Here is an 11,450-nt window from a genome sequence, read left to right as displayed (position 1 = left end):
CCAGAGGAGGGGCTGGGCCTGCAGGTCCGAGATGCCCCAGCTGGTGAGAGCCCTGGGGCTGGGGTGCGGAAGGGCGGCAGGAGGGGGCGGCGGCTGGGTTACCCATGGGCAACCTGCTCTCAGCCCAAGAGAACCATCAGCGGCTGCGCAGAATCCCAGCTGGAAGGTGGGCCCGGTGCACCTGCCTCCTGACAACAGCCTCCCTCCCCCACTGTACCTGCTCATCAGGGGGGGAAGCAAGAGTGCTTTTCCCTCTCAGCCAAGGGCAGGGGACGAAGGCACACAGCCCACCTCAGCCTCAGACCCCACCCAGGCCCCTGCTGCTCCCAAGGTCAGTTCCGTCCACGGCACCAGACACGAAACATGGCTCCCTCCTCCTTTGGACTCTCTCCACCCGGCTTCCAGGACGTCAAGCCCCCACCTCCTCCACTCCCTGGAGATCTGGTCCCGCTCACACCTGTCTCTCACCTGGACCTCTCCCTCGAGCTCCAACTCACAGTCACTGTCCTGCCTGCATGAGACGATCAGTGGCAACTCAGTATAATGTGCCCCAAACCCAATTCCCAGTCCCCCCACCTCCTGCCCCAGGAAACGGCAGCTCTGTCCTTCTGGTTGCTCGGGGTCATCTTTGACCTTCTCCCTCTCCCCCCAACCCATCCTCAAACCCTGTGGACCCTGGCGTCAGAATCCAGCACATCCGCCGTGGCCGCCTTGGTCCCGCCAGCCGCAGCGTGCCCCAGGACATTGCAACAGCTTCCTCGGGGGTCTTCCGGCTCCCACACGTCTACCCTTGCCCCCTGCGGATTAGCCTCCACTTAGCAGCCAAAAGTGATTGTTGGGAAAAAAAGGACAGATCGTGTCCCTCTTCTGCTCAAAACCCTCTTGATGACCTCCCATGTCACCGAGGAAAAGGCAGAGTCCCTCCGTGATCCGACCCCCCACTCGTGACCAGCCCCCCACTTCTGCCGCCCCAGCCACACTCCTGCCTCGGCACCTTGCCCATGCTGTTCCCTCTGTCCAGAACTTTCTACGGCCTGATGTCTGCTCCTCCTTCAGGTCTTGGCTCAGATGTCACCTCCTCAGTGTGGTCTCCCTAAACACCAGGCTTCACGTCACCAGCCCCCTCCCCGACCTTTCTCACTCCCCTCCTCAGTGTTCTCTCTCCAGAGCACAGTCTCCCTGCACATGGCGGGCTTTCCATAAATACCAAATGAATGACACTTAGTTCCCATGGCCTAGACTGTTGTTCTGTCCTCTCTGAGACAGGGAGGTTAAGGTGCTTGCCTGACATCACACAGCCAGTAAGTGGGGACAGCATACAGGGAACTCTGGTCTGTCTGTCTCCAAAGTTTTGCTCTTGGAGGTGGGGTGGTCTGGGGGGGGAAGAGTCTGGCCCTGATGCTTCCTCGGGGGGTTACTTAATTCTGGAGCCTCAGGTCCCCCACCTGCAGAATGAGGGGAGCACGGCAGGGGAGCAGCTGTGAGGACGAATGAGCGCCCCCAAAGTGTTACCTAGAGCAGGGGCCTCCCTCCCGGGCCAGGCACGTCCTTCATGCGTCTTCACGTCTCCGGAGCCATTTCCGACGCCCCCAGCCCGCCTTCACTCTGTTGGCAGAGACTCGGCAGGGGGGCCGTTGACTGATATGATAATTCCACGATCGTCGTTAAGTCCGCCAGTTTCTCAGTGACGGATCTCCAGGGTCCCGTTCAGCTGAGCGATCTGTAGGTCTAGGATCTAAGAGACCCGCAGAGTTCCCAGACGCCCACTCCCGCACACAAGGGGGGCTTCTTAACGAGACGGTCTGCCTCAAGTCATTTGGAAGGAGGCAGGCTACGAGGAGGATTGCCACTTGTCCTTGGCAATTCACTGAGTGAGGCGTCATCGTCCCTGTTTTAGAGATGGGGAGACTGAGGCCTGGCGGTGAAGGGACACGCCGGAAGACACACGGCAGGTCTTCCATGGACGCAGACCTGCCAGATCCTAGCCCCCAGGCTCGCTCGTCGCCCCAAGTGGCCGCAACTTCCCGGTGACAGTTCTAGGAAAGGTCTCACCCAGCATTTGACTCAGGGGATCAAGGCGCCCACTGGGAGCCCCGCCCAGACAGCGTTCGGTAATGAGCTTGAGCGAGTGTGCTTTTTGTTCCTCTCCCGAGAGCACTGCGCAGGACACTGGTGGGTCTCCCTTTGATACTAAAAGGGGAACGGAGGGTCAGAGAAGAAGGGCGCCTCTGGGATGGAATGTCCAGGGTCCTGAATGGTCAGTGTCCAGGGTCATGGTTCCCCTGGACACAGCTCCCCGCTCCCTGCCCTGGGGACCCGCGCTAGACCACTTGCCTATGGGAATAAATCCACCTCCTCACAGCCTACCTTGGCTCAGGCTGTCCCCTCCTGGAGCCCTTGCCCTTTCTCTCAGCACCCTTGACCTCCCACAAGCCCTCAGCCAGGGCCCTGATACCTGCACTCTGCTCTAACTGCACTTCCTGGGGGCGGAGGTGGCCGCTGCCTTGCTCACCTCCATGGCCCCAGCGGCTCACAGGGTGTCTGAGGAGAACGGGGGCCCAAGGGGTTTGTGAAAGAGCTGAATGAGCCAGGGCTCCTCCGGGGGTGGGGGGCGAGACCCCACCAGGGGGTTAGGACCTGGCTGAGGTGGCCTCCCCCTCCATGGTGGCTCCCCCCTCCGCCAAGGGTTCCCAGAGCGTCCATGGAAGCCCATGGAGCTGCACAGCTGGGTCTCGTTGACAGGGCTGCCTCCCACCCCCGCTGATCTCCGCTTTCCTCCCCCACCTCCGCCCCCTGCCACCTGGTGCCGCCGCCAGTGAGTGTGAAAGGGAGGCCCCACAGGTGGGCGGGTGGTGGGTGGACAGACACGGGGACAGATGCCAGCGAGGTGGTGGGTGGGAAGATGGAGAAACACTTCCCTTTTGGGTGGTGGGTATTGGCTTTGTTTTTTTCCCTGCAGGCGGCTCTAGAAATCTAAGGATGGAGACGGAGCCATAAAAAGGATGCCAGGGCCCCAAGCAGCCCCACCCACAGCCTGGGCTCTGCTGCCAGCATCTGGAACTCACCCCCTCCTCCCTCAGCCCCCTCCCCACCTCACCCTGTCACCCTTAGCAATAGCCCCCGACCCCCAACCTCCACAAGGTGAAGCCCTTCAGATTTCTTCCCTCCCAGGTGGGGAGGGACAGGTGCCCAGGCCACCTGCCTCCATCCCAATCCAGAGCAGGGAGGGCAGCCTTCTCTTCAAAAACTATTCAGATGGGGCGTCTAGGTTGCTCAGGCGTTAAGTGTCTGCCTTCGGCTCAGGTCATGGTCCCAGGGTCCTGGGATCGAGCCCTGCATCAGGGTCCCTGCTCGGCGGGAAGCCTGCTTCTCCCTCTCCCACTCCCCCTGCTTGTGTTCCCTCTCTCGCTGTGTCTCTGTCAAATAAATAAAATCTAAAAAAAAAAAAATATTCAGAAAAGAAGCTCCCAAGAGCCCCTTCTCAAGCAAAAGAGACTTTCTGGGATGATGGAAATAGTTAGATCTGTATTGTCCAGGACGGTCAGCACGCACTCCGTGGGGCTCTTCGAGACACACTAGAAATGTGGCAATGGGACTCAGGAACTGAATTTGTGACTTTATTTCCTTTTAATTAATTACAAAAGTAGAAAGCTACACGTGGCCAATGGCGAGGGCATCAGACAGCTCATTCTAGGGCTTGTGCTGTGTGGTGGGTCTCCCTGGTGCTCCAGCTTCCAGAACAGCCCTATCTCACGACAACTGTCTCTTCCCCATCACATCTCAAAAAACAAAACGTCAGTCCAAGTGCTCACGTTATTGTCTTTTATTCCAGCATCTCCCAAAGCTCCAATATGTACAGATTTCATTTATACACATAATATACACCATATATACGTATTTATAGATATTCACACACCAGCCCACACGCTCTCAGACTCTCACGCGCACATGGCCTTCCCGGAGAGGCGCGTGGCCGCCTCTGAGCCCCGCTCGGCCGCACGAGAGGCCCTGGGCTTGCCAGGCAGTTGTGAGGTTTTGTGTTTTTGTTGTCGTTTTTTTTTTTGCTTTTAAGAAGAAGGCCATTTCCTCCAGAGGTATCCTCTCCCCAAGCCCAGACTCCTCCCCCAAAACACTCTGAAATTTTTTTTTTTTAAAAAGGAAGAAGTTCTCCTCTGCTCTGCCAAGGTAGCTCCGGGAGATCCAGGCCCATCCTCGTGGTCCCCGGAAGGTGAGTCTACCCAGTGCTCCCGGGGGGGGGGGAGGGGGCAGGGAACCCCGGATGGCGGGAGGGGCGCCCAGCAGGCGGAGAGCCCGCCCGGGCGGGGGCTATAGCGTCAAGGGCACCTGCCAGATGAGGAGGGCGCTGTCCGTCTCCCCGCACGGGGCCGGCCGCCCGCTGCCCCCGGGGGCGCTGCCGAAGTGACGGTAGCCCAGCCCCCCAGAGATGATGGCCACGGAGCAGATCTCCTTGCGGTGGGCGTCGCGGGCGCAGGGCCGGCTGCGCACCCAGACGTCGGGGTCGTCGGCCATCTCGTAGATGGAGCCGTCCTCCTCGCTGTGCTCCAGGGCCGAGCCGTCGGCGGGCGCCGGCTCCCGCACGGACAGCAGCGGGCCGGGCAGGTGCGCAGTGGAGCGCAGGCGGTACCGCAGGAGGATGCCCTTCTTGCGGGGCAGCTCTCGGCCCACGTGGCTCGCGGGCATGGGTGTGGGCTCGGGCGCCGGCCCGTCCGCCTTGTCGTCCTCAGCCTGCGGCCCCTCGGCCTCCTCCTGGTCGCTCCGCAGGATGTCAGGGGCCAAGACGCTGGTAGCCACGGCCAGGAAGGCCACAGGCCCGCAGTGACCGTTGAGCGAGACCATGCCTTTCCCTGCAAGAAAGGGGCAGGGAGAAGGGGCCCGAAGGCCCAGGGCTTTAGGGGAGGCACCCACACCTCTATCTTGGAGAACCTTCTGGGTGCTGGTTATTGTTTCGGGAACTGCAATCTATGTTGGAACCTTCCAGAAGGCTTTGGGTCTGGGGGAGGGCTCTCCCACACTCTGGGGCCATTTTCTGTGGAGGAGTGGGACAGGGAACAGGAGTGACCTTATAAACCTGTTGGGGGGGGACCCTTGGGGGACCGTCAGTGTGAAAGCACCTGCAGCTCCCGCCTGAGCCAGCCGCACGTCTTCCTGCCTTCGCTCAAGCCACTGGCCTTGCCCGGAGAGCCTTCCCCGGAGAGCCTTCCCCAGCCACCTGATGCTACACCCTGTGTCCCATAAGCCCAGTTCGGGCTCCTCCACAGCACATCCTTCTTGACTCCACCCACAGACTGCCCAGCACCCCGGTCTCTGGGCCCCGAGGTCCCGGAACACCTGCCATCACAGCACCTGCCCCCTCCCCCGACCTCAGCCGCCTCGGCCAGACCATCAGCACTGGGGGACGCGGTCTCGGCCCTATGCATCCCTACAAACCAAGGACCAACACCGCAGGGAACAAAATGACCTATGTGATAAAAACAGGAGACTTTGGGATTTAGGAACGGAGGGCTCCCGTTCCAGCTGGGCTGGTCCACCGTCAGGGCTTCCCCCCAACCCCACCCACCCCGGCCCCCCACTTGCTCATCACTCTTAGGGCAGAAGCAGAGAGGGGCCCAGGGCTCTGGGTCCTCCCTGACCCCGCCCTTGCTCTCCTAGCCCTAGCACCCCCCGTCAGGGCAGACCTCCCGCTACTCCATAGGAACACATTTGCACATGGACCCCAACCCCAGGAGCCCTCGGTTATGTCGGTCTTTGGAACCTGGACATTTTGAAGCTGCTGTGGGGAGGGGACAGGAGGGGCCCAGCCCATAGTCAGGGGCCTCCACCAATCCTGAAGCCACTTGACCAACAACACACACTATTGCGCCCATTGGCCAGATTAGGAAACTGAGACCCAGAAAGCAGCTGGGAGACCTTGGGGCGGGATGACATAACCCCAGTGTGCCACAGTGTCACCTGTGATCTCAGGGGCATTGGAGATATTGCCCACGTCAGAAGAGAGCGTGAACCTCTGGGCACAGGCTCACCCTCCCCGGCCATCTGCAGCTGACTCTCAGGCCCCGCCAAGACCGGTTTCCAGAGCCTCACCTGTGATCTTGGGGATGCCTTCCAGCCGAGGCACAGGCAACAGGACAATGACCCCCTGGTCGGTGCCCACCCAGAGCAGACCCTGGCAGATCAGGAGGCTGGTGACACACAGGTGCTTCTGGCCTGTGGAGAGAGAAGCCAACATGAGCAGCACTCCCTCCTGCGGGGGCGGCAGGGGGTTCTGGGGGCTTCAAGGTGAGGAAGGGGCGTGGTCCGGCTCCTCCGGGGAGACAAGCGGGAAGCTGGACGGGGCTGTGGTGAGGACGTGGGGTTGGGAGTCTGACCTGGCTGGGGTCGGGCCCCTGCATCCCAAGCCTCAGTTTCCACCTGGGTACAGTGGGGCTGCGTGAGGATGGGAGGGGGTAGCTCCACACAGCACAGTGCTGGCCCCTGGGGGCCCTCCGTGGGGGGTGCGGGTTTGAGGGTGAAGCAGATGCGGGGGCCGGTGCAGATACAAGAAGCGGGGGGCGGGGGGCTGGCAGTCTGTTGCGGCCCCTCGGTTTCCAGCACAGGCTTGCCCACGTGGGTCCTTCCCCCCGGGTGAAGGCCGAGCGCACCCAGCAGCCCCCCGGCCCGCCAGTGACGCGACGACTCCGTGCCAGGAACGGGCATGCTGCTGATGTCAGTCCGCATTAGTTCTTGTCTGGCTGTCCCCCTGCTGCTGTCTCTTCCTTTTAGCGAGACTGGCGGTGGCAGGGAGAGCGCTGGGGTCCCCACAGCTCTTTACAGGGGGGATGCGCGGTGTGGGCTCCAGGGCCCAGTGCTGGCCTCAAACCCGGGCCCTGCCACGTGCCAGCTACACGACCCAGGCCAGGCCCTAAGCCTCTCTGTGCCATTTCCTCACCAGCCAAAGGGGATGATGATGCTATCCCACAGCCTCGTCCCGAGGATTAAATGAGTCAATGAATGAACGTAAATCCCTGAGCCCAGTGCCCGGCCCACGGCACACACAGAGAGCGCCGTCGACCACCTACTGCTGTTAACAACCCCGGGCAACGGGAAGGGGCATGAGGCAGGGCCTGCGCGCAGACTCCTGCCTCTCTAAAGGGCCAGACCCTTCTGCCCCACTGCAGGGGCTCACACCTCCCTAAAAGGAAGTTCAGGGACGCCTGGGTGGCTCAGTCGGTTAAGCGTCTGCCTTCAGCTCAGGTCATGATCCCGGGGTCCTGGGATCGAGTCCCGCATCGGGCTCCCTGCTCCGCGGGGAGCCTGCTTCTCCCTCTGCCTCTGCCTCTCTCTCTCACTCTATCTCTCATGAATAAATAAATAAAATCTTTAAAAAAAATTAAAAAAAAAAAAAAAAGGAAGTTCACGTGCATGCCACGGGGTGTGTGAAATGCTGCTTGGAGCCCTGGCCGTCGATCTGGGCGTGCATCCGCACCCCCGGCCGGGCCCGTACCCCCAGAGGTGAGCCCCCAAACTGCATTTCTGGCAAGCACGCAGGTGACACGGCTGCTGCTGGCCTGGGGACTGCGCTTAGAGAAACGCTGCTTTGGAGCGTCTAAAGCACACATAAACCTGCTCTGGTCTGACGGAAACCTCGCGGCGGCTGAGAGGGACACAAGACACCGGCATTGTGCCCGTTTTCCAGGGGAGGAAACTAAGGTCCAAAGAGGTCACCCAGCTGGTGGGCGCAGGCTGGGAGCCGGGCTCCGGTGTGCCGATTACCGTCTACACTGCAGCCACCTCTCTGCTCTTGAGCAAATGACTGCAGTTCCAAACGGGTAGGGGTGTGGGCTTCCTCCAAGCAGAGGGGGTGGCTCTCCAGGGTTACCGTGCTGGGGTTCACGCAGCACCGTCTGACAGCGTACTCTACCATCACCAACCCACTCGCCCGGCACCCCGGAACATCCCAGGCGCCCACTGGGCGCGGGACTCTGCGCTCAGTGCTGGAGGCACGGTGGGAGCCACACACACAGTTCTGCTCTCGGGGAGCAAACCCTCTAGGACTTTCCGTGATGATGGAAATGTTACCTATCACGCTCTTCGATTCTGCGCCGTCAGCCACATGTGGTTGGTGAGCACGGGAAATGTGGCTGGTGGGATGGAGGCACCGAACGTTTTATTTTATTCAGTTTTCGTTGTTAATAGTGGCTACCGATTAGCGCCGTTTGGAGAGGGGAAAGAGGAAGGGAAACAAAACGAGGAACATAAGTACCAGGCAGAGGATTCAAATGGGGGATGGGGCAAGGAGTGGGCAGGAGGATTTCCAAGTTTCCTGCCTCACTCTGCTTTCTGGAAGGATGGGGAAGCAGGTGTGTGGATGTGAGGTCTGGAGGACAAGGATAAGGCAGCCACACCAAGTCCCAAGCTAAGGACTGGGACACAGCACATGCAAAGGCCCTGTGGCAAGGATGAGTGGGTGGCAGGAGCAGACTACAGCTAGCCCAGCTTGGGGATAGGGGCAAACTCAAGACAGCTGGAGAGCAGGTGGGCCGGGGTAAGGACCAGATTGTTCACTCTGAGCAAGGTGAGAAGCTACTAGAAGGTCTGAGTAGAGGAGCAGGTGACTTGGTCTGAAGGAGCGCTTTAGCCACAGAGTGGTAGAGGACAGGAGGGAGGGAGCAAGCAGACCAGCCAGGCAGAGACGGTGGTGGCGAGACGCCACGGTGGCCTGGAAGATGATGAGAAGCCAGGGCATCCGAGATCCGTTTTGAAGCAGATGGACAGACCCATTGACAGACTCGAGTGGGTAGGGCCCTAGAGAGGACAGGAATGAAGGACAACTCCGGGCAGCTGGGTGCATGGCAGTGCCTCGGACTCAGATGGGGGAGCAGCCTGGGGTGGAAGGCCACACTGTCTCCTGGATGTGCAGCTCGAGATGCGCGTGCAACTGTCTGCAGGCAGTGGGACCGACGCACCTGGCAACAGGATACAAACTCAGAGAGTCCTCTTTGCGGTCCTGATTCAGTGTGGGATGCAAACCCCGCAAGAAAAGCCAGTTCGTCTCTGGACAAGGGCGACTGCACAAATGGGTCTGGATGTCTGTGGAGCTGGGACTCCCCCATGCCTGGGTCGGTTCAGAAAGTGTAGCTGCCAAGCCAGCAGGGCAGGCTCGGGGCCAAGCGAGGGTGCTCCCCGCCCTCCTGGAGTGGGTGCAGGCTGCCACTCCCCCTCCTCACCACCTGGCTTCCGCTTGGCCCGGGTCAGGGTCTCTGTGGCCCCACCTCTCCCTTACTGCTTGCTTCCCAGATGGGAGCCTCGTGTGTGGGTGAGGGCAGCCGCTTACCTGCACACTCCGACTTGATCCCCCGGCTCCCGGGCCAGCACCCTGGCTCACGAGAGTGTCTGCCGGTGCACGAGGGAATGAGTGCCAGGACAAGCGAACACAAGCAGAAAAGCGAAAAAGGACACGGGTGTTGACATCACGTACTAGATGTGCGAACTGACAAGCCGCTTTCTAGCTCTCATCTCCCAGGGAGGATTATAAACCGACCTCGCTCTTTTTTATGATTATTAGAATTATACATGTGTGTGTAATACAAACACACAGTGGGCCCAGCTCTGAGCCCAGCGAGTACGATCAATGAAAGGAGGCCGTTGGGACAACGTCTGTGATTATGAAAAGGACCTGGACTCAGGGCTGAAGATCGACTCCATCAGAGCCATAAACCCACAAAAATAATTAAGCCAAAAGAGTGAACAAGGGCACATTTTTCATCCCGCTGCCTCACCTCCTTTTCCAGAGCCCCTGGGGCCATGAGCCCCGGGAGAGACCATCCCCCAATGCCCCCGCATCTTCCCGGCCCCACCGAACAACCGAGACCCAGCCGATGTGAGGGAGGCAGCAGGTGCCAGAACTGAGAAATGACTTCATCTGCAGACCTCATTCTGAAGCCCTTCCTCCTCCCCGTCTGCAAGACACCTCACAAACAGTCCGAAAGAAAAAAAATTCTAATGGTGGATAAATATTTTATCACAGGGACTTAATGCAGCCGTGTTCAACTCACCCAAGCCATCTATCTGTAGATATACAACTTTAAAAGGCTCTGGCTCTCAGAGAACATTTTATTAATGACCTGTCTAGTTAAGAGGAGGGGGAAGTTTAGGTTCAAAAAAGCATTAATCCCAGTCGGATACATGAGTGGAGGAAAGGGGTCGGGGGAAGGAAGCGTGATAAATTTTTAACATGCCCTTTAAAAAATCCACACTTAGAAGAGGAACAAATTTATTACTAATTATGCAATTATTTCATTTGGTGGTGTGGGGGAAGAAAAAATACTTAAAAGCCTTTTAAAAATATCTCTAATAAAGAACTGAAGAATCCTGCTCTGCTGACCTTCCTCCGGGGCACGATGTGACGTAGGCGGAAGCCCCCCCGCCCCGCGACAGCTCTGGCCCCACTCCCCTCGGGCTTGGGGGGTCTTGGCCGGGCAGGTGGGGCTGACCAGGAACTGCCAGGCTTGGGGATGGGGGCCCAGGGCAGTAACCCCTGGGGACCTTCGGGGAGGCCCTGCCCCCCAGAACCTCAGCCTCCGCCCCCGCTGGGCCAGCCCCAGGGATGGCTGGTGAGCGAGACGTGGCTTCTCTCCTGGACGTAGCAGGTGCAGCCGGAAGGACATGGGCGGGACAGTGGAGCTGAGCAGCGAGGCCCCCAGATGTGTGGCCCGCGGAGCCGGTGCGGTGAGGGGCAGGGATGGCCACGAGGATGAGGCCCAACCTCCCCGGGAGGCGGGGACTGGGGGTCCCGGGGCCCCCCCACTCGCTGCCTGTCACGGGGCTGGAGGGCGCAGAGCCAGCCCAACTCCAGCTCTGGTCTATCCTGCTCCCACTCGGATCTCGGCCCCTCCCTGTATAGATGGGGAAACTGAGGCCTGGGACTGGGGATGCTGTACAGTGAGCCTGTGAGAGGGTGCGATTCAGGTCCTGGCTCTGGCCTCCCCGGCAGCGCGACCTCCGGTCATGTCCCCTCCAGGGTCTCCGTTGACCTGGCTCTGTCATATTCATAAGGACAGGGCCTGCCCTTCCTCCCTTAAAGGGGAACGGCCAAGGACAAGCAAGCCGGTGGGCGAGCAGATGCATTTTAAGGTGACATAAAGCCGCAGCTGGGCGGAGGGGCTGCAATGTCACCTGCAGCGGGCTCTGCCTCTGACCTCCGACTGCATAACAAGGGGCTCCCTTCTCCCCCTCCCCTGCCCCACAGAGGAGGCCGAGGAGATTTAAAAGGCCTACTTTTTTTGTTGTTCTGCTAGCCTGAAATAATTTAGCTTTCAGTGTAAGTGTGGAAATATTTCTGTGATATAAAGAAATTTTTATCATAGTTAAAATGGATTTACCTTGTATAATGGCTAAATACTGAGAAATACAATGAAACTGAAGGAAGAGGGAGGGAGGGAAGGAAGGAAGGA

The 11,450-nt window shown here is 59.5% G+C and overlaps 1 protein-coding gene across 9 annotated transcripts in view; it reads right to left on the bottom strand.

The window, feature by feature from the left end:
• Positions 1–3,808: 3,808 nt before the first annotated feature.
• The window catches only part of ARHGEF10L (Rho guanine nucleotide exchange factor 10 like), a 160,344-nt gene continuing 152,702 nt past the window's right edge, over positions 3,809–11,450 (bottom strand). For 7 of the 9 annotated variants that reach the window (XM_081817586.1, XM_081817583.1, XM_081817587.1 and 4 more), the window contains 2 exons: positions 6,103–6,225; positions 3,809–4,865 (listed from right to left, as the gene is read on the bottom strand). In XM_081817586.1, the coding sequence (XP_081673712.1) occupies positions 4,327–4,865; positions 6,103–6,225 (662 nt within the window). In that variant the 3' untranslated portion in view covers positions 3,809–4,326. Of the gene's footprint in view, positions 4,866–6,102; positions 6,226–8,076; positions 9,391–11,450 lie in introns of those variants that run through there. The other 2 variants (XR_014144693.1, XM_081817588.1) reach the window with 2 other exon arrangements.

Source organism: Leptonychotes weddellii, chromosome 4 (assembly GCF_054177405.1).
Source record: "Leptonychotes weddellii isolate Sample4059 chromosome 4, ASM5417740v2, whole genome shotgun sequence".
Taxonomy (NCBI): Eukaryota; Metazoa; Chordata; class Mammalia; order Carnivora; family Phocidae; genus Leptonychotes; species Leptonychotes weddellii.
This window is presented reverse-complemented; position numbering and strand designations above follow the sequence as displayed.